Source organism: Lissotriton vulgaris, chromosome 2_1 (genome assembly GCF_964263255.1).
Source record: "Lissotriton vulgaris chromosome 2_1, aLisVul1.2, whole genome shotgun sequence".
NCBI classification, from domain to species: domain Eukaryota; kingdom Metazoa; phylum Chordata; class Amphibia; order Caudata; family Salamandridae; genus Lissotriton; species Lissotriton vulgaris.
The window spans coordinates 1706087983-1706111577 of NC_141687.1; the positions used below are offsets into that span (position 1 = coordinate 1706087983).

A 23595-nucleotide genomic window follows, 5' to 3' on the forward strand; every position below is an offset into this window, starting at 1 on the left:
AGCTCAATGCAGAGGAGAAATAAGTCCTCGTCCACCCCTTCTGCATGGGATATCACCTGGTGGCTGACAGCCTCGCCAAGAACCTCGGCATCATACTCAACTCCTCACTCACCACGAACTGACAGGTCAACGCCGCCACCTCCATCTGCTTCAACACCCTCTGCCTCCTCCGCAAGACCTTCAAGTGGATCCACCCCGAGTCAAGGAAGACAGTCACCCAAGCACTCATCACCAGCAGACAGGACTATGGAAACGCACTCTAAGCCAGCATCAACAATTGCCTACTCTGCAAACTCCAGACAATACTGAACACCGGCGCTAGACTCGTCCTTGGCATTTCCCTACACAAACAAATCAGCCAACACCTACGAAGTTTCCACTGGCTCCCCATGGAGAAAAGAGTCACACTTCAAAATCCTCACTCATGCCTACAAATGCCTACACCGCATGGGACCCAAATACCTCAACAACAGAATCAACTTCCACTTAATCAAAAGAAACCTCCGATCTTCCAACTTCGCACTGGCCCAAACCCCGTGCATCCACAGAGCCAGCGGAAGATCCATCTCTCACATTGCAGCCAAGACCTGGAATGAGCTACCAGCAGACATCAGATGCGCCCCCTTCCTGAACACCTTCAGGAAGACCCTCAATACCTGGCTCTTCGGCTAAACAGATCTGTGGACCCCCCTCAGGGCCTTGAGACCCTCGCGGGTGAGTAGTGCACTTACAATTTCCCTGATTGATTGATACCGGATTGCAGAACTTTTGCTTCCTTCAATAGGATAACATTGCAGAACTCAGAAATTGGGCTGTGTCCACTTTTTAAAGTGAAAAGAATTTATATTTAAAAAGATACTTACCTAAACAAGTTTGCTCTGATGCCAAAACATATATAACAATACTTCCTATTTTTATAAATTGGTGAGGATCTCCTCCTTGAATCGTGTTATCATTTGACCATTGTGTGCAGTTTGCAAATGTCTTGCACTCCTCTGAGTTAAGCCTAAGGCTGCTCCACCACACTGCACCCAAATAGAGCACTTTGGGATTGCATCGCAAGCCCCTGTTCACTAGTAAGGGAACCCCTGGAATCCTTGCATGCTATATCAGATTATTGATACATTACATAAAGAGCCAGCATCCTACACTCTGCTACTAACAAACCTATGTGCACATAATAAACAAAAAAAAAAAAAAATGTTCTGGAGGAGGCAGTGAGGTGACAACACTGGCTGTAATGATGGGAGTGCTCCAAGACCACTTTTATAGTTGTAGTACACGATTACACAAATGACAAGAAAACAAAATAGGCAGCAAAACTACCCCAACCAGGCAGTCAGCATTTACTGATTAGCACGGATGGACAATTTCATTTAAGAAACGGAGTGAAAGTTCAAACATCTTTAAACCCCCAGAGCTCAATCTAGAGCATATGTTTGATAGATGTATGTAACGTTAACCACAGTGGCAGTAACTTACGATCTAATCAGGCTCAATATAACCTATATTAGAACATTGGAATGTTGGAAGCTCCATAAAAAACAACCGAGTAGCTCTGGGCTTATAATGGCTGGTATAAGCACGGAGCTCCAACATTCCAATGCTTCTTTGTTCACAGCTATGGCTGTGAGCAAAGACTTCAGGGAGTCGGAGGGGATTTCAATCCCCTTGCGCTCCCTGAAGGCTTTCTTTAGTTTGTTAGAACATTCTGCCACTTGAGGGCAGAATGCTCCAATAGCCTTATAGCCCTTTGTAGCAGGGATATACCGGCTATTAAAGTCCCACTGCCTTGTTAAAGTCCCTTGCCTTCGGCTTGGGCCTTTAATGCTGCAGCAGGCCTTTAATAGTAGGTATAGCCCCTTACGGCGGGCTATAAGGCTATAATGATTTAAAAAAAAGAAAAGTAAAACATTGATGACGTTTCCTCTAAGATGCTGCTACATCAATACGTTGGACACAGTGACCATTAAGGGTTATGAGAAATCCCCAGGGAGCCAATGAGAGTGCAAGAAGCACTTTTCTGCAGCAAGCACATAACTTCTGCCCAATCAAATTCTGTATTCTTGGATCCCAGCATATGGGCAGAGCCAAAGCCCCTCTCCTTACGATTCTCACATAAATGTCTGGCGACAACTTCACTTTCTAGCCAGGCCTTAAAGAAAAAGTAGTGCCTGTAAAGGAATCGCAAATCAAGTAATAGGTACGCTCTCCAGAGGAAAGAAACAGCAGGAGAGGAAAGAAAGCTAACAGAGCCTGAAAAATAAAAAGCAAGCAAATGAGTGAAAATAAAGCCAGCCAATGGTAAGCAATAGGCAGGCTCCAAGCTCACTGTCTTGCGACAGACATTGTTACAGCTGTCTTGCGCAAGACCTACAAGACCTAAAAAAAATAGTTCATCAGCGAGAAGTGGAAGGACACAAGTCAATGAGTCAAGACACTGGTAAAGAGGGCATGCTCCAAAGAAAAGACAAACAAAAGATGGAAAAAGAAATCCATTAAATAAGAAGCAAGCAAATGAGAATGACAAGTCGCCAATGGGAAAACCCTGCTGCAAGTCCCTACAAGGGATTGGTGAGCCCACAATAGGCCTGAACTAAAAATGAAGAAGATAGGAGTATGAAATGGCACATCACAGAAAGAAAATGCAGGGTGGGGAAGAGCGAGGGAGCAAAGAGGTTGTGTTAGTAGTCAAGGGAACTAACTCACCTACCTTGTAACCAATAAATTCAATATTGTCCTTTTTCACTTTCAACATTTTAACTTGGAACTAGATGGGAAGTATACAGTCAACGTGCCTGTTAATCGTGATGGGTAATCAAAGGGAAAACAAAATAGCGATCAATTCAACCTTTGCTTGTGTCTAAATTTAAAATATTCTGAATACAGATGGCTGCAAAATCTTTTTCAAAAAGCAAGCTACAAACTTACCGGAAAAGCAAGCCCTGCTAAAAGCTGAAAGATTAACCAGGTTGGTATCACTTCCAGTGTGTTCTGATGTGCTCGCTGGATGCAGTTGAATATTTGATCTTTATCGGAGTACATTTTAGGATACTGTAATCAAAAATATTTCGATTAATAGTTGTAGTCCACATTATTAATTAACATTCTTCACAAGCATGTTTCTATTTATAAGTTGCACCTAAACCACCACCTTCCTAGTTGATCAGGCACTCCTACGAAGCTCTTGTATTAGTGCGCATTTATGAGCATATTATATGCCCGGATTACTATATATTTTTTTTTAATTAACTGAAAATTGTCAAAATGAATAACGGTGAAATAGTTTTAACAAAAGAAACTAGAACAGGGATACATTTGAAGGGTTGCTCATCCAATCGGGATATAGGGAAATCTAAACTTTCTTCCTCTCTCAAGACACCAGTCTTGCTTTTTGCTTCCTCACATTTCTGGTCGCCAATCTCTTTTGTTTAAGAATTATGTTGCTCAGTGAATGGGAAAATAATACTGTAAATACAGTTTTTCAATGCCAGCCATCACTCACCTTCCGATCCACTCTCCCTTTCTTTAACAGCTTTCTTTGCTCTTGCAGGCTTCTCATGTGGATATATATATTTGCAAAGCTGCAGCAGCAATCGGTGCCCAGAGGCCGCCTTAAAGCCCCAAAATGCACCAATAATGCAAAGGCTACTGTAAATTGCGACACATTTGAACGCTTTCTATTTTTAATACCTTCTCTATTACATTGTTTTTCGTATTAAAATGTGCTTTACTTCATTGATCCTTTCCTCTGATTTGATATGCAGTTTTCCTGACTTTTAAAGTTTTGGGTTTTTCCTTTTCAGTTCTGCCTTATTTGCCTCTTTTTGGTTATCCTGTAAGGGTTCATTGCATATGATGTCACTGACAAGTCATCTCAATAGCTCACAGCACGTTTGTAAAACTGAGGTTTCTACTTCAGCCAGTTTTACATTAATCCGAGATCTAAATAAAAGGGCGGAGTCACTGCATTAGTAGAGGAAATTGTGATTTGCAGCAGAGAGAAAGGCTGTAAGAGCCAAACTCAACAGAACACATTAGGCCCAATCACTTGCCTCGAGGACAGAAATGACTTCAAAACTGTTTTACCAATATGCTTGAGCCAAGTGATGAAGATATAACTCTAGTCGGAGAATCCCATTCAATCTTTAGCACTAAAAGATCTCCTAAAATAATATTCTAGGAATGAAAACAGTAGGGGGTTTAACTATATTTTTAGGTCTCGGCCTGCGTAGGCTGTGCTTGCGCAGTATCACTGGCGAGATTTTATGGTTTTAGGTGACTCTCTAGCGAGCTTTAAGCCCCGTCCCTCTTTTCCATTGGCTGGCCTCACCATTTAGGTAAACAGTGGCCAGCCATTGGAAAAGAGCGTCCTCGGACGTACACTTTTCTCTTTGGAGTCCGTCCCATTAGGGCGGACTTCCCCGACTTACTGCTGGCGTAAAAGGTTTGTTATATTCTTTATGGGTCCAAACAGATGGCCCCATAAAGATGATAAACCTTTTTACGCCAGCAGGAAGAGGACTGTGCATGCCTGGACTCCCTCCCGCGGCGACGGCAGTGCACGAAGTGCAGGCAGAAGAGTACTCCCAGCAGTAAGTAGCGCTCTCCAGCTGTCTGCGCTGTCCCGGTGGTGCCAACAGCCTTTGCCTTGCTAATTCTCCCTCCGGAGTGTAAGGGTCTTCAGGGTCGGCTGGAAGACTGTAGGGTTGCGGAGTTATCCGTGGAAGGCTAAACCGTTCTATGCGTCAGCAGGTTGTTCTCTCGCCTTGGCCTCGACAGGAGTGGGTGGGGGGGCAATCTTGTATAATGACGACAGCTCCACTTGGGTTCTTACCTGAAAAGCCCGTAGTGTGCCCTTTCAGTCGGCTCGGATCAATCCGTGTGATTGACGGCCGTGTACGTGGCAGAGGGTCGCGTGACTGGCAGGTACGGTGACATGGGGGTAGGGCAATGACGGAAGGCCGTGTATGGCACGTGGGTATGGCGGGTAGTTTAATCGTGGTAGTGCGGTGACAGGCTGCTCCTGGGTATTTGGAGGTATGGAGAGTCGTGTGACGGGGGTAGGGCTGAAACAGAGAGTGGTGTGACTGGCGGATACAGAGGGTAGGGTGACCGGGGTAGGGCGGGTACTGAAGGCAGTGCTGTGTGACTGGCTGCTCCGGGGTAGGGCAGGCACAAAGGGTCGTGTGGCTGGAGGGTACGGGGATCATGTGACTGGCGGGTTCAGGGGGAAGGTTCGTGTGACTGACAGCTCCGGAGTATTGCATCGGGTACCGGCGTGTGACGGGGGTTGGGCTGGAACGGAGGATGGTGTGACTGGAGGCCTCGAAAAATTGCGGCGGGTATGGGGGTCGTGTGACTGGCGGGTCATGATCTGGGCGGGCAGTGTTGTAAGATGGCGTCCTGGGCCCCGCCGCCATCTTGTGCAGCCTTGGCTCGCAAGGAAGTGACTGGTGGACCAGGGAGTGTAGGCCAAGGGCTACAATCCGAACACGGGCCCGACCTCCGCCCTGGACCAGCCTACAAACACGGACGCCGCAGCTGCAGACTGGACCCTTCTAAAGAGCCTCAAATGCCCACTGTCACTTGTCGTTAATGCACTGGACTGAGAGGCTCCCCTCCCTCGCAGCATTGGCCTAAGTGACTGATGGAGATGGACAGGTTTAGAGATGCCGCCCTCTGGGTATTGTGGCACATGTGCTGATTCCCTCTCATTCCTCCATTTGACACTGCAAACCTTACATGGTATTTGTGAAGGGGGGGGGGGGTATGGGAATCGCTTTCGAGAAAGAACATTTGCCATTTGCAGGGCTATAATGTGATCAGGCAATGTTGGGAAACTGACTGCATCATCGTAGTAGAAGGTTGCCGATAAGCACAGTGGTGAATCCCGGACTAGCTACTAAAAAGGACCATTAAGTCTGCCTGCAGCATCTCCTGCCAGCCCCATTGCCGCCCCCCACCCACAACTCCGATCGGCAGACCAACTTCACGGGAGGCGCTCTACGCTAATGTGTCAGCCGCTGCCTGAGCTGTCCCGGTGGCGCCAGCAGCCTTTGCCTTGCTAATTCTGCCCAGCGTCTGCCTGCAGCTTCTCCTGCCAGCCCCATTTCCCCCCCACCCCCATCGGCAGACCGACTTCCCGGGAGGCCGTCATGGCTCCACTGGGGCTGGTAAGCTGATGCTCCATTCCAGCCAGGGAAAGCGTCCGGCCCCTTCTGCAACCTATTGCCCCCACTCCTGCCGAACGGTGTGGGAACGGTGTGGGCAAGGCAGACTGGGATATCCCAGACCCCGGGATAGTTACAGGGCCCGCGCCCTCCTTGGCCTCAGAGCTTAGAGATAGGACAAATCACTTAATCTACCCCGCTCCCAACAAAAAAAATGTGTCCTTGTATGACGCAACTTCTGCTAGAGTAAACTTCTCAGCTTGGCGGCTAGATGTAAAGAGCAGCCCGTGACCTCTCCATGACCCTTTCGGCTGTGGAGCCGTATCCTGTTTACTTTTCGTGGTGCGTTTGTAAGTTGCTGCCGCACACTGGTAGGTGCGGTGTTCTTTCAATTAACTACTGTGCCTGTTGGGTTTGATCTGTGCCCTATGCAGGTGGGTGGGTTGGGCACATGTTTCCAAGTGTCTTATTTGGACAGCCGCTCACTGGTACGGAGTAGCTGCACTTTCCCTTCTTAAAGGGAGAGTAAGTAGTACTTCTCAGCAGGAGTGCCGTACTTTTAACGGGCAGTGCTAGCATTCCTCGGTAGGAAACGGTACTATGGGGTTGTAAGCTCCTGCACCTTTAATTCTATTTAAATTATTTAGGGACTGGCTACCTGAGGGCCAGATTCCCGTAGATGCAGGGAGCGTGTTTCTCGTGTGCTGTGCAGCAGCATAGCTGAACTGAACAAGAGCCTGTGTGCTCTGTGAGTGTGTACACTTTACAGTAACATTCGTTGTTCAGGTGATGTTGTATTCCACCTTTAGCTGTTTGTCTTAGGAGTGTGGAAAGGCAGGAACATGTGAGGTAAATAAAGCATCTATTGTCACCTGCAGTTCACGGAAATATGATCAGAACTTCAACAGATTTCCCTCACCAAACCAGGTGGGCTAGAGTAACCTCAACCCACATCTGCTTTTCCACAGCATACATCAGCTTACTTCGACCCACCACACTTTTCCCAAATACCTCACTACCTACTGACCTTAGCTCCTCTATATTTCTCCAATAAACCACTTCCAGCCCTTCACCATTTCCTGAGACCTAAGGGCATATTAACAAGGGCTTTATCTCTGCTTTTTTGGCTTTAAAAGCCAAAAAAGCAGAGATAAAACTAGCGCCCTATCAGAAACAGGGTGCCAACACATAAATTCGCCATTTTAGCACCCTTTTACTCTACGCTTCCACTTGCATCTCTAATGAGATGCAAAGAGGGCGTTCTAGAGTAAAATAATAGGAGTAATGTAGCCTTGATATCTACCTTACATAGGATACCATGGCTAAGTACGACTATCCCTATCAGCAAGCTATTGGGATTGACGCTGTATTTCCAGCGATAATCTCACAATTGCCAGATTGTGCTCTGAATTTTATCGCTTTGGAGATGAGCGTTGCTGATAGCATGCTATCTCCCCGATAAAATTCAGAGTTGGCCGGCGATTATTATCCTAGCGCTAAGTGCGCTTTGCGATAATTATCGCCTGGCCTTGATAATATGCTCCTCACTTCTTTCCACATCTGCTTCTCAAGGAATCAGGTAAACTTCACATCTGTACACCTTAACTTTTCCAGGGCCCCCTTCCATTCTTCACTGGCCTCCCCGGCGCTTCTTAATTGATCCACTTCTGAGTTTCGCCACCTCCACTTCTCTGAGTCTTCTTTCGTCAAACCTCTATACTCAGTGGATTCACAAAAGAGCCCCATCTTCTGACCTCTGTCTACTTTGAACTTTTCAGGGGACGTGCTTCAACAACTTTATGCGGTGGGTGGGGTGGAGGACTCCGTGCCCTAAGACATGTAACAAGCGTCTTAAAAAAGTGAAGATTATCTGAAGACCCAGGGAAGGTGTGGCCTCATGTGCGGGTTGTTTGGTATTATAAGACTGTAACGCAACTAATTATACCCCCTTAAGTGGCCTCGAGCACAGTAAGCATAAGATGGGCACAGTTTGATTTTGGGAGGGGTGCAGGCGGGGCGGAGGAAAGGTTGAAGGTGGTGATGGTATTCTTCCACATGAACATCTGATTCAACTTCAGAACTTGTATTCCTCAAATAACCATGTGTAACATGGCCCCATGTGGAGGTTACAGCCTCTCTCCAGGGAGAGTCCTTTAGCTCTGTTTGCTTGGACAGTTTTCGTTTTAAAGATCAGCGCTATGCTGCATCCTTTCACACTCTTTTCACTACCATGGTCACTAGTAAGAGGGGAGTGATATTTCCGGAGTAGGTGGGGTACCCTCCAGTAATGCCTTTAAGGGAGTGACTGTGAGGAGAGGGTTGGTGAAGGATAGTGGGAGGAAGACGGAAGGATCGCAGACTAATGGGGAGGGCCCTGCTGGGGTGCTCACCACGGAGAGGGTGTGCTGGGGAACTCACCAGGGTGAAGAATGTGTGGATCAGGTAGAATTGGCAAGGAGTGTCGAGGATGAGAATGTTGAGAATTTCTCGAAGGTAAAGTGTGGAGTTCTGAGGAATGGTGCGAGGGAGAGCGTGGTGAAAAATGGCACAAACAAGGTTATTGGTGAAGAATGGTAGTGGCTGGAGACTTAATCGCTCGCAGCTGTGTGCAGAGTCCGTGACTTTCATCTCTACACCCTGTTTGTTTGCCTTCTACAGTGATTGAGTGGAACTTTGGAAATATCACCGTCGCCGAGGAGAGTGTGAGGCGCTTTCGACAGGGGCTGGGACTGCGAGACCCAGGGTTCCGCGCAGGACTAACGCAGCGCACCTGGAGTCTCTTCCCGCCCCTGCTCCTCCCCGTTTGCATCGCCTGGCTTGCCCCTTCAAAACAGCTCGCGGCCCCCGCTTCGCGGGTGCCGCTCGCAGCTGTGTGCAGAGTCCGTGACTTTCATCTCTACACCCTGTTCGTTTGCCTTCTACAGTGATTGAGTGGAACTTTGGAAATATCACCGTCGCCGAGGAGAGTGTGAGGCGCTTTCGACAGGGGCTGGGACTGCGAGACCCAGGGTTCCGCGCAGGACTAACGCAGCGCACCTGGAGTCTCTTCCCGCCCCTGCTCCTCCCCGTTTGCATCGCCTGGCTTGCCCCTTCAAAACAGCTCGCGGCCCCCGCTTCGCGGGGGCCGCTCGCAGCTGTGTGCAGAGTCCGTGACTTTCATCTCTACACCCTGTTCGTTTGCCTTCTACAGTGATTGAGTGGAACTTTGGAAATATCACCGTCGCCGAGGAGAGTGTGAGGCGCTTTCGACAGGGGCTGGGACTGCGAGACCCAGGGTTCCGCGCAGGACTAACGCAGCGCACCTGGAGTCTCTTCCCGCCCCTGCTCCTCCCCGTTTGCATCGCCTGGCTTGCCCCTTCAAAACAGCTCGCGGCCCCCGCTTCGCGGGTGCCGCTCGCAGCTGTGTGCAGAGTCCGTGACTTTCATCTCTACACCCTGTTCGTTTGCCTTCTACAGTGATTGAGTGGAACTTTGGAAATATCACCGTCGCCGAGGAGAGTGTGAGGCGCTTTCGACAGGGGCTGGGACTGCGAGACCCAGGGTTCCGCGCAGGACTAACGCAGCGCACCTGGAGTCTCTTCCCGCCCCCTGCTCCTCCTATTAAACCGTGCCCCTGACGCATAGCGGGACGCGTGTGCGGGACGCCGGACGAAGCCCGGACAAAGGGCGGACAGTCTTAGACAGTCCGAGACAGGCTGAGACTGGACTGGACACGCTACTCTGCCCGTACTGTCTTCGTTCAGTGTGGTTCTGCAGTAAGACTATTTATACTTATATTTATTTCCTGGATATACCATCATCCACTATAACATTCTTGTTACTTGGTTATTATTACTCACTTAAGAAGAATGCCTAAAAAGAATTTAGCGGTGGGAGGTAACTCAATAGAAAACTATATGATACAAGTAGTCTCTAAGATTAACAACGAGAGGCGCGAATCGTTAGGTCTTAGCCTGTCCCCTAACTTATCTCCCCTAAGTTCTTCACCTGATTCACCCTGGATTGATATACCTTCCCAGGTTGAGGGAAGTGCAGTTTTAGACTCTGACACCCTAGAACATGGCATTTCAAACCTGAGTACTCACACAACACAAGGTCAAGATATAGCTCGGGCTAATGATTTGGATTGTCAGGTAGTTGACACTGATCTAGACCAAGATCAAATTGTGCAGGAGAGTGAGCAGACAAATAATGAAGCCGATCCCCCAGTTCTAGATCATGCGCCACGTGCCATCAGAAAATGTAGAAAAACTCAATTATACCGTGGTGGAGCTCTTCTAGGGAAGAAGAGGGCTGTGTCACCTGTGAGAAGTAGGGATAAAAGCAGGGGGAAAGTAGATGAATCTGAGAAGCATAATATGGATGAGGAGTTATTATCAAGGTTAGCTGATCTAATTGACACTAAACTTAAAATCTTAATTAAACCAGTAGTGACCAAATTGGACAAGCTAACTGCTGATATAAAGAAACTAGGTGCTGATCAAAAAAAGTTAGCAGAAGCTGTGTCTAATATATCAGACACAGTTACCAGTCTAGCTTTTCCTGTAAAAGAGGCTCTTCTTCCTTCATCTGAGGGAGGTACTACTTCAAACATTATACACGCAAATTTACAGGAACAGCCCTCAACTACAGTGACACATCACCTACTGCCAGGAGTTACAATACCCCCAATTCCGCCTGTAATACCTACACCTATTACAGAAGAAGTCACGGTACAGTTTCTGGAAGACGCGGCTCCACTAGTACTGGTACTGGCTAACGTCCCCCCACTAGCCCCAGATCAATTAGATTCCCCCTCGGCAGTAACAAGTAAGGCCCTGCACTGGTTATCAGGTAATATGCAGCTGGCCCCGTGGGGGAAGCAACAGCTAGCTGGAGACATTAAGTCAGCCAGAAGAGTCCCTTGGATAGGTCAAAACCCTAAAAAATTCAAGGGCGACTGCATTATTATAAACTTTACCAATTCTGCAGTTTTACCAAACATCCTGCCAAATATTTTGCCGCCGCAGCGCAGAAGAGGTACTATCATTCCTCTCACCCTAGAATTTTTCGGCAAAAAACAGCGGAGCATGTCCTATCCTAAGCCTACTCATAATTTTACTAGGCCTATATGGCCAGCGACACCAAAAGGCTGGGGTTTTGAGGTTCCAACTAACAACTGGGGGTATAGTCAGGATAGAAGGGAACGTCCAACACGGCCACCCCTCCCAGATCAATATTACCCTACTCATCTTTTTAATAATCACTTTAACATCCCCACCTCTAATAGGTATGGCATCTTCTCAGACGAGGGGGGATTGGATGGGGTGGAATGACTACCTGACACACCAACTAACCTCTTCCCCACCGACCGAACGCCAGAAGTTATAGACCTCGTAGATATTCCTCAAGGGTTAGATGGGGGCTTGGATGGCAGGAATCAATCAGATATACCAGGTTTATCCACTGATATAAACCCAGCCTGCCCTCAAGCTTGTTCTTCGGCTAACCCCGGAACAGACCGGGTTCGCTGCTGTATAGGCCTAACACCTATTACTCAAACTGCACGTGGAAATGTGGCTATATCACAACACGAACCAATTAAATATAAAGAGGGGCTATTATCCTGGAATATAGCTGGTCTGCAGGATAAACTGTCTAATGTAGAATGGTTATCTTTTGTTAAAGACTACCCCGTTATTTGTCTCCAAGAAACCTGGGTAGTGGGGAAAAATATATACATTGACGGTTATGAGAGCTTTATAATCTCGGCAGTTCCTTCATCTAGTGGTAGAGCTAAAGGGGGTTTGGCAATCTTTGTTAATTTGTCACTAATATGCCTTAAAACTGTACATCACTCTGGCAATAATAATATCCAGGTTGTTGAATTTAAGAGGGGCAGTACAAGTTTTGCTTTGGTCAACTTTTACAATGCAGTGAGTCAGTCTGGTGATTGCAATATGGAGTCATTGCGTGAATTCCTAAGGGCCAAAGATGATTCCCTTCCCCGCCTTAAGATAAAAGCGGGTGATTTTAACACTCATGTATGTGGGAATCCTAACCTGAGTCCTGCCGGTCATTTGGGCTGTAACCAACTGGAAGGAATACACTTTGATCACTCGCGAAGGGGTTCATGCTTAAATGACTTAGTGAATGAATATAACCTTTTTACTGCTATGTCAATAGTTGAGGAACAGACTGTATTTTCAACCCCTACTTTTAAAGGTCACGCCACAGGGTCATATATAGACCATATTCTTTTATCGGCAGAATTTGTTAATTTTGTTGGGGATTTTTTGATTATTCCAAGCATATTTAGCGATCATAATCCTTTATGTATAACTATGGGTGTGAATTTATTTGAAAAACATATCACTCGAAAGGACTGTGGTACTACTAAATGTATTAATGGCAAGCGACGTTTAAAGTGGTCAAAGGTGGACTGTAAGCAATTTTATTCTTCTATTAATAATGTATGCCACCATGATCTGATAACGTGTACATCTACTGCTTCAGCACCATTACAAATTCTGATGTCCTTCAATGAGATTACTAAAAAGGTGGAGTCACTTTTAACGTTACCTACTAAGAGGATAGCTAATTTATCCAATAATCCAAAATGGTTTGACAGTAACTGTTCGAAGGCCAGTCGTGAGCTTAAGAAAGCATTAAAAACAAAACCGAGAGATCCCTCAACCATTAGGGTGTTGCGGGTTGAGTATAAAAAGTCTCTTGCCATTCGCAAACGTGCTGTCAAGAAAAACGTTTGGGAGTCTTTGTTAGATCCAGAGATACTAAAAAACAGTTCTAAGTTCTGGGAGATCATTAACAAGCCCTTATTTGATCATTCCAGCATTTCAAGTATAGGCACTAATATCCCAGAAGAAGTTTGGATTAACCACTTCAGCTCCATTTTTAAAGGTAACGGCCTCCAGGTACAATGTAGTCCAAAAGAAATTAGTGAAAAATCCTTGTTCTTCACAATTGATGAGGTAATAAAGGGCATAGAAGGCCTATCGAACAACAAGGCCCCAGGACCTGACGGTCTCCCCCCTGATCTTTTCAAATCTTGTAAAACACTCTGGGCACCGGTCCTTACAGCTGTTCTTAATGCTGCTGTGCTCTGTGGATGCCCAAAATCATGGGGGGTATCCACTATCGTACCTATTTTTAAAAAAGGAGACCGCAGTAGCCCTGCCTGCTATCGACCAATATCTTTAATAAACTCCGTGGTTAAAGTTGTGGGAGGAGTAATATTGAATAGATTGGTCAGATGGTCAGAAGAAAATAATATAATATCTTCAATCCAGTATGGATTCAGGCCTGGTCATTCTACGATCTCACAATGTTTAAACTTATATCTCATCATCGCGAAGTATACTAAGGCCCGAAGAGGAACGATCCATATGGCGTTCATGGATCTTTCCTCGGCTTTCGATTGTGTGAGCCGGGGAAAACTCTGGGACGCCATGCTAAAAATGGGTGTGGACCCAAACCTGGTCGATTTGTTAGATGATATGCACTCGGACACCAATGCAAATGTCAGATTCACTCAAGACCTGAATGTGACCAAAGACTTTGGGGTGCATCGTGGTGTCCGTCAAGGCTGCATCCTGGCCCCATTTCTTTTTAACTTGTATATAAATGATCTGGAAGAGCATCTTTTAAGCACCAATACGGACTTTCCGTATATAGGACGTAGGGGGCTGCCAGTCCTTTTATATGCGGACGACGCAGTTCTCCTATCAAGAACAGCAAACGGACTTCAAATCCTATTAGATTCCTTCCCTTCTTTTATGGCCTCAAGAGAGTTAAGCATTAACAACTCTAAATCATACATAATGAAGGTCGGACAGGGAAATAAAAAAGTAAACTGCTTAAATGTAAATGGTGTACGTATTCCTACCACACGTACATTTTCCTATCTCGGGGTCCTCTTTGACAGTCAACTAAACTGGGGTCCCGTGATTGAAAAAAAGAAGGGAGAAGTCACTAGGGTAAACGCGGCAATAATGGACTTTTCTAAGAAAGTGGGCAATAGTCCAGTTGCCGCCCTACTCCAACTTTATCAAGCCAAGAGTATCTCCACAGCGTGCTATGGTAGTGAAATTTGGGGTTATGTTCCTCCGGATCCCCTACAGACTGTTGAGAATAATTTCTTGAAATCAGTATTAAGGGTTCCTAGGGGCACGGCCAATTTTTCCGTGCACGAGGAACTGGGGGTTTCTTACGTAAGTGACAAGATTGCTGTTAACCCCATGTTATGCTGGATGAATTGTTGGTTAAATGATAACATTCCACTAACCCAGCTTATTTTAAGAGAGTCACTCACATGGGACAACAGGATGAAGGTCCCCTGGTTAAAGTATCTTTTTAAGTGCTTTGCAGATCTAGGTCGCCCTGATCTCTTTTCATCTCCTGAATCGATCACTAAACAGGATGTTATAACGGTCAAGAAAGCCTTTATTGATCGCAGAATTCAAGATAGGGAATCACGTGAGCTCAAAAAAAAAAGTGTTCGTAATCATGTATTAGTAAAGAGCACCTTGCTCATGGAACCCTATTTATCCTGGCAATTGTCCAGCTATGACCGTTTCTTACTGATCAGGTTCAGGTTTAATTTGTTTCATTTCTTGCTGGCTGTACCTAGGGGATCTCACCGTGGACAAGTGTTGCCGGCTTGCGGCTGCGACGACATGTCTCCGCAAGACCTGGCACACTTTCTTTTCTTTTGTCCCTTTTATACTGTACCGAGGAATCTATATTTAAAACCCTGTTTGAAAAAACTAAATTTTACACAATATCGTCCTGCACTGCACTTTCTACAGTTATTAAGTTGTGAATATTCCTTGTATTTATGTAGTTTTTTAAAATTGGCAGTAAAATTTAGAAATAGTATGGAAGGATAAAAATAATATATGAATTGCTATTACCTCTTTTTTACAATGGACTCCGCCAAATATTCTGAATGCTTGTTGTATATTTGTCTTCACCTGCTTATTTTACAACTGTATTTTATTTCTATGTATTAATCGTGTTATTTTTACATGTAGTGTAAATGCTTTTATGGTTGTCAATTCGCACAACCGAATAAAGTTTATTGACTGACTGACTGACTGACTTAAGTGGTGAGGAATGGTATAAGGGCGACATGGAAGCGGAAGGGATTGGACTAGTATAATAGTGCTGAGAATTCTTCTGAGATGAATGGTGCAGAGTGGTGAGAAATGGTTGGGGGGGGGGGGGGGGAGAGGAAATTGGTGCTGCAAAATGGTGTCTGAATTTAACTTGTAGTGGTCATGAGGGAGACTTCAGTGGTGAGATTTGATCCCAGATGTCACAAGTCTAGTTCACACTCTATAAAACTCTAAAAAAAAAAAAAAAAAAATACATAAAAAATGCAATAGGTCTCGCCTTTCACTAGGTTAACCCCTTCTACGCTGATGACGAGCTGGGCTCGTCATGGCGTAGCCCGCTCGCACGCTGATGACGAGCCCAGCTCGTCACCTAACATGCGGTTTTAAAAAACTCAGCGTACGAGCGGAATTCCACCCGCACGCATGCGGTTAAAGCCATTTACTTTGCTATACAATACCATTAGCAAAGCAAATGGCTTTAACTTAACAGGTGAGACCTATTGCATTTTAAATGCTTGTTTTATTATCAAAATATAAGATTCTATGGTCTGATTACAAAGCCATTTAGCTGTAGCAAACCCGGAGATTCACAAAAGCCAATGGAATTGCGACCGCAAAATTGCTTTTTTTAAATGTACTAAACCCATTTTAAACATTTGGTTAACAGGTTATCCAATCACAAAATGTGTTTTGAAAAGCATACTGAATTAATTCACTATCTAGAAGGGATGTAACAATTGGTTCTGTAGTGAAGTGCTATATTTCTTTATAAAGAGCCTTATTTAAAGCCTAGTTAACTATGAATTGCCAATTGAATGGTGCAAATTAATTTAAACACGTTATATTATCAATCATATTGTGGGGCAACGCAGATAATAACGTATCTAGAAAACACACAGGACAGTCATTTATATTACAATAACAAATAAAATATTGGGCAAAGTCTATCAAACACGAAAGACATTAAATACACAGGACATTGAGCACAAAGTACATAAATGACTCAGTTAGGCGTCCATTGAAAACACATATGTATGTTCACGCATATATCCTCAATTCTTGGATGTGAAGTATGCAAGACACAGATACGGAGCACCAATTGGTATCACCGACGGGTCAAAATTGCATTTGGTTCCCCGCTGGTAAGGCACGATTCATTCCATCTCTGGATACTTCAACAAGAATCAGCATTGGATCTCAGTGGCATTGGCCATTTAGCGGAACGTTCTATGGGTCATCATCGACTTAGCCTCTTTATTCAATGGAACATCATATCTTATTTTCAGAGGTGTACTCAATAATTACATGAGGTCCCCTTTCCCCAATAGTATGGGACTGTTTTACTTGGCATCCGTCTGATCAACACTCACTGTTAGATCACTGCGTCTTGTTTCAGACTACCGCACACCTAGATCAGGCTGTTTTCTCTTAGTTCTGATGACGACCCATGGTGATATTTGTTATTAACACAAGATAAATGGATCAAAATGTCAACAATAGCAATAGATGTTCTGCAACAGTGTCTCACATACTTCACATTCTAGTGTGCACCAAACTGCAACATATATGCCTTAAAAAATTCACAGGGGAATCCATTGGGGCCTAGGGTTTTACTGAGGCGCCAGTCTGCTAGTGCTGCTGCTATTCCTTTGCTATAATAGGGCCATTTAATGATGTTCTCGCCACAACTGATTGGACCCTTGGAGGTAAGTCATCTATGAACTTTGTGACCTGAGCTGCAGTTAGGGTATCTCGATTGGTATACAGGGTTTGATAGTAGCCAGCGAAGCTATGGGCGATCACTGCAGGGTCTGTGAGCATTGCGCCATTTGCAGCATGGATAGTGAGGATTTGAACCAGCCTATGCGAGTGCTGTCAGTCAGTATAGTAGTTTTCCGGATTGCGCCCCCTCCTCCCCCCCACTGGTAGATCCAGCTTCGAGAGGTCTGCCATGCCTACTCTAAATGCACCTTCTGGTACGAAGGAAAGGCTTTTTCTTCAGTTAAGTAATAATTTTTTTTAGATCCTGGCTGCAATGCAGGATCTCGAACTGCAGCTCAACCAACTAGCATATTTTGCTTAAAGTCAAAGGCACGTGTGTTTTTGTGATGCTCCATAATGAGTTTAGGTGACCCAGAAGGTTCACTCCTATAAATGGTTCTTACTGTGCAGTCCCCTGTGCAGTCCCTTGTGAGCAGTGAAAAAACGGTGGTGCCTCTGCTGGAGTGATGCAAATCCTAATAATACAGTTTTCCTCTGGGTTTAGCATAGATAAGACTATGCAATGACTTGCCTACCTTCCAAGAACAGGGTCCCATTTTTACTTCAATAAAGGAGCTATTAAATTGGAACAAAGCAACAAACTTCATACAATAATGCTTCTTTTGAAAGAGGTTTTGTCAAAACAGGGACAAAAAAAAGACCACCACAGGGAGTTCAGGTTATTGGGTCAAGGCAATGAAAGGATTTTGGTCACAGTCAAGAAATGCTATCTGCCAGCCTCTGGGAGGTAGGGCATACTTGAACACAATTATTAAAAATGCTATGGTTTCTGGGCTCAGGCAGTATGGCTTCCTCCTGAGAGAGCAGCCTCAGTGCAGACTGGGCTGCCTCTGCAGAATACTTACTTCTGGGTACTTTTCTGTTTTATATTTTAGGATACCTCAGGCAATGTTCCGGAGTAGGGGCAGTAGGAAAATCTAAACTAAAATGCTTTATTTTTGGTACCCTGAGAACTGAACAGCAGAAAGAGTAAACATAATTGTCAACTCAGGAGCTAGGTTAGCCTTCATAGAGGATCCCTAACTGGAAACATGATTATCAGTTGTGGCGTGGACTGGTTAGTGGTGCAACAGTTTGCATCCCATGATCTAAGTATCTGCATTGAAAAAGTTGTTTGGTGCTTTCCCACTGGGAAACATTTATTACAACTCGAGAATTACATTGTAGTACCTTACAACACAGCCCGTACCACGACTGCAACACTACCACAAGTTCCATTACAACGCAAGTCATTTAGGGAATGTGGTGTTGGATTTTAAGTTCAACATCTTCCCTACTGATACACCAACTGGAGTTGGAATAATAATTTAAACTATTCCAAACTCCAGCGCTTCCCAAAATCAAGTCGCTGTAATGACTTGCGTTGTAATGGAACTCATGGTAATGATACAGTCATGGTATTGACTGTGTTTTTAAGCCATGATTAGTTTTGGCATTAGTGGTAACAGATGCTATTCTTTCCTACCTCCTCAGGCAAACCGAGAGAATCGTGGGTCACATGGTGAATGAAGACTTTAGCAGATGGGTATGGTTAAGGAATGTGCAGTACTGCGCTGCAGAAAAAAGGTTTAACTAAAGATCAAGTGTAGCTACCTGATGGTCTCCATGAGGAGTTCTATTCAGAGCTACATCTGGCCTCTTTCAACCCAGACATTTGTGGTGTGACTCAAAAGCAAAGTGAGGTGTTACAAATAACAATGACCAACATACCCCAATACCTTGCAAAAACTTGCTTTTTTTTGTTCTATAAATAGAACAAGATCATGGCAATATTTGTTGCCTGTCTTGATTTCTGGAGAAAAGAACTGAAAAGTGAGGATTGTAGGTGAAGGTCATCAACCAACTGGCAGAGTCTATAACTTTGGCTTATATATTTGTTACCTGCGAGCCAGCTTTGGGCTTTGTCACCTAGGTACCTGTGATTCTACAGGTAAGAATTCAAAGAAGGTTTGAATGGGGTGTGGAGGTAGTAGATCCACCAAATGAAAGTCAAAGAAGCAAGTGATCCAGACTCATAAAAATCTGCAGCCTGTAAGTGATATGAAGTACTCCAATTAATAGATTGATCAAAGAACATGCATGGCCACGACATAAAGAAAAGGCAGATATTGAGTACCACGCTTTACTATCTATTTAGGAACGGTAGATTTCAGTCCCTCTTTCTAGCATTGTCTGCCTACATTTATATAACGCAAACTTGACCCAAATGTATCAGGTATCACAGCGCTGTACACTAGCACCAGTTGCGTACATGAGGAAACATTTTTGTTAGGTACAGGGAGTGTAAGTGATTTGCCCAGAAACACAGATGTTGCGGCACTCATTTAGATCCGGTGTTTTATGAATGACTAACACTAAAGGGTTTACTTTGAGTAAGGGGGGAATTCTAGGCCCCTCATTAAAAGTACAGAGCAGAGAACCATAAAGAAATAATGCAAAATGGTGAGAAGAATCGTGCTGGACCTTAGTCCAGCCATTAAGTGTCAATATTTACTTGCAGTTGTCGAGTGAGTGTAAAATGAAAGACAAACCCTTGTAAGCTTCCTTCGTGCATGAGTAGATTCTTACACAGTTTCTGCAAAATTGGGTATGGTAACAAGTAATAGTGAATAACTTTATAGCTCCAATGTACGAATACCAGGTTTTCAGTCCAACTATATTTGGAAAGAACAGTAACTATTTTAAAAATTCTGCAAAGTGCATAAGATAAGCACTGTGTTATTCCAACCCCGATGCAATTAAGCATATGTAGGCTTTAGCTACATAAATCTAATTTAAAAACAAGTTTTTTTAATTAATTGTTTTACGGCTTAAACGACACCACACCTCGAGGCTGTATTTCAGAAGTGTGTCTCAATGCCAGTAAACCAGAAATTTATTTACTGATTTAAAATCCATTTTTGCCCCCACATTTACAATATCTCTTCGGTTTGTGTCCCGATCGGATGCTTTTTACATAGCGGTTTGGAACCGGCACAAAGGTTTTGTGTGGAAAATAAACCTTTGAAGCATGAGACAAAGGTTACTTGATATCTTATTTTTCATCTGTGAAACTGGTTACCTGAAAAATGCAAGTCATCGTTATAAGGCATTTGAACCGCACCCTAGAAGCCGGTTTTCGTTGCGAGTCTACAAGTCATTCCTGTGAATGTGCAGTACGAAGTTCCACTACGAGCTAAAAATAAAAAAAACAATAACGAATCGGGGGAAATATCATTTACCAAAAATAGTGAAACCTTCCTATGTTAAATACTTTACTTCGACTGTACAAGTGAAAGGCGGGGGCAGGCGCCTTCCACACCTCTGCTTCTGCGTACTTTACACTGATAATCTCAAGGTACATTATTTGACACACAACCTCCCTTTGAAAAACGTTCGGGAGAGAAATATTCCAGCTTGAGAGTTGGTGGAAGTATGCTTCTATTCACAGATGGAGACCACTGCCTCTCCTACCTTTTTTATGTAGAGGTCTCTGCAAATGCGCCATGTATCTCGACGCAATTAAGTATACGATTTAGGTGTGAATGTAGGAGCGACCAAGTTGAGTGGCAGAAAAATGGGAAACAGCTACCCTTAAACGGAAGGGTTTTAGGGAAATGTAATGATTAATTTAGAGAGGGTCATGTTAATACAAACATGAAAAAGTAAGGAGCATAGTAGCTATTCACAAACTACACTGCCATTTTTAATACCGACTGAAAGAACACAAAATAGGTGTAAATGTACTCCAGGCTAGCCTTGGAGTAAGTTTTGAATCACATACAACCATTCACATGTACTGCAGCACACATAGAAAATAAAGGAAAATAAAGGAGACAGGGAATTAAAATAATAATACTTCATAGGAAATAATATTACAAGAATGAAGTTGTATCGCTTTTTAAATAATATACGTATCTTTTTATGCTAAAAAATATAGAAAATGAATAATAAAATATTCTATTTTAAAAGTTAGTTTATTTATTCCAGGAATCATTAAACTTTTATAAAGAATTAAAAAAAAATAAACTGCACTAAACATAAATGTTGAAAAGGTAATTTGCTGTAAAGTATTAGGTCTCGGTTAAATAATTACTTTAAATGTTTACATTTAAATTTTACATACATTTTTTTTAAAAACACTTTACTAATTTCGCCTATACTTTCCCATAGGGAGACAGATGTTCACTCATGTTTGAAAAGTTACTAGCAGTAACTTTGCACTTTTAAATTTGTTCTTAGATGTCTCCAACCCCTGACCGGAGGGTGGGGAGATACGAGTCTATACTTAGGTGTAAATCTATAGTCAGAAACAGTAAATAGCAAAAAAGCGTAGAGTTCCACCTAAGTACAGTAGAAAATATACACTAGTGATTATACACACCTTTGTGAATATGGTGCCTAAGTGGCGCTTGGGAGCACTTTGTGACAACTTCCACGGGATTGGTGTTGCATATAAGTAGCTACTAACTTATTCATGTGCAATAAAGGTATATAATAACAAAACTAGATAAGCATACAGATAAATATAGTTAACATATACCCATATTTTTGATCAGTGTCCCTTTTTCAAACTTTCAATGTATAGAGTGTATACCACATCGACTTTAAGTGCAGCTTGAAGCAATTAAACATAGATCCATTTTACTGGTCATATTTTCTCAAGTATTAAAACAGGTCGCCTAACAACTCCAGGTAAATTTGATATATGATATTATTGGCTGAAGCACAAGAGTAGTCGGCTGTGTGCGTTAAAGTTATTCAAAGTTCAGATATGGGTTTCTATCGGGCATGTGTAGCCGTCACACGCGTACAAACGTACAAATGAACACTCGGTTTTGTTTCACCAATGCTAATCCTAAATACTGTTTGGTGCAATCTCACCATTTTTGTAAATAACGATTTACAGATAGATACATAAACAACAAATAAAACGAATCTAATACAAAATGTATAGTAGATTTTAAAAGTAAATCATTACCACAGAACACCCCCACTTACAATATATGTTAAAACTTTCAGAGTGAAAAACAGGATAAAACAGACGTTAACCATTCATTTACAAATAAACACGAAGCACCTACCGCGACATCGTATTTCTTCCTTCCCTGCATTACCTTACTTGACAGGTAAAACAACATAATCTGGCTATAACAAAACGTAAGAATTACATAAGCAAAATTCTCAGGCACTATATCGCGGATCGAGGTAGACATGTTTCCGGCTGAATGTGTTTCTCCAGAGTAGCTACGCAAAATGAAGCTACAGCTCTTATCACTACTCCGAGCCGTCACTCTGCATAATGGGAGGGAGGGTAAAGCTGCTGATAGAAATAGAAGTAGGACGACGCACAAAAACCTTGGCTTATTGTTATCATTTTTTATCGGAACTTTTATTTGTCTTTTTTTAGTACAACATGTTTCCGAACGTAAAAGGAACATTTTTAAATGGAAGTGGTAAGATAAAATATAGCGCATATTTTACAAGTCTGTAGTTAGTGCAAATGAATATTTTTACAAATATTTTACGTTAACTAGATTGTGCAATTTGAGCACATAATGCAAAGATTATTTTAAAAATGTAAATCCACTACTGTGCATTTTTTTCAAATATTTTATCTTGTTGACTGCGAATGAGGTTTTCCAAGATGGTGGTTCGTTTAACCTATGCACAATGATAAACCGACTTCTCTGATCTGAAATGTGATAAACCTCTTTGTTTACACGCTAAATTGACGAATTCCCCAGGACTAGTTTGAAGAGCAGTTATTCAGCCATTCGAATTATGCTGCATTGTTGTCTATGGTTACAGCCATAGATTTAGGAAAGAAAAATAAACAAGCCTTGGCATAGCCAATAGGTCTCGCCTTGGAACCTTATAAGTGTTTAGCCAGAGCTATTGGCTTAGCCAATGTCTTTAACCCTTTGGGCGCGGCCGCGATTCTGCGCCTGTGCGGCCGTTTTCATGAGTGGGCGGGTTCATGACGGACCCCAGCCGTCATCAGCACACGCCCACCGTGATGCATGACAGCCGGGGCCGTCATCAGCATGGAAGGGGTTAAACTATGTTGTAGAGCACTGTGGCTGTTGTGCAGCATGTTGAAAAGTTATATTTAAACAGTGCTAAAGCATTATTGTTTCCATATCATACATGCCAGTATACCTAATTCAGGCTGGAGACTCCCAGGGCCTCATTTTTGAGAAGTGACGCATCGCTGAATGAAGGCAGCGATGCGTCATTTCTCAGTGCGCCCTCCTTGCAACATGATTGATGGTCATATTTACTGTATGACATATCATGTCGCAAGGAGTTACAGATACGTCAGTATTTCTGACGTATCTGTATGGTGCAAAAGTGAGGCATTTCTGAATTCTATGGCAGGACGGAGGCTCCGATTATGCTGACTCAATTTCTTTACTGATAAACACAGCAGCCAATCAAAATGCAGTAAAGAAAACAACAACACTACCCAGAACACCAGGTAACCATAGAGTATGAGAAGGTATAAATAGGGTCATAGAGGTGAACACTTCCTCTTTCTTTGC

General features: G+C 43.6%; 1 protein-coding gene across 1 annotated transcript in view; it reads right to left on the bottom strand.

The window, feature by feature from the left end:
* Positions 1-22340, bottom strand: part of LOC147733146 (glutathione S-transferase 3, mitochondrial-like) — a 48852-nt gene extending 26512 nt beyond the window's left edge. Inside the window, exons 1-2 of the mRNA XM_086957689.1 lie at positions 22135-22340; positions 2932-3054 (exon numbers count right to left, since the gene is read on the bottom strand). Of these exons, the coding sequence (XP_086813815.1) occupies positions 2932-3054; positions 22135-22266 (255 nt within the window). The 5' untranslated portion in view covers positions 22267-22340. The remainder of the gene's footprint in view (positions 1-2931; positions 3055-22134) is intronic.
* Between the last annotated feature and the right edge of the window lie 1255 nt (positions 22341-23595).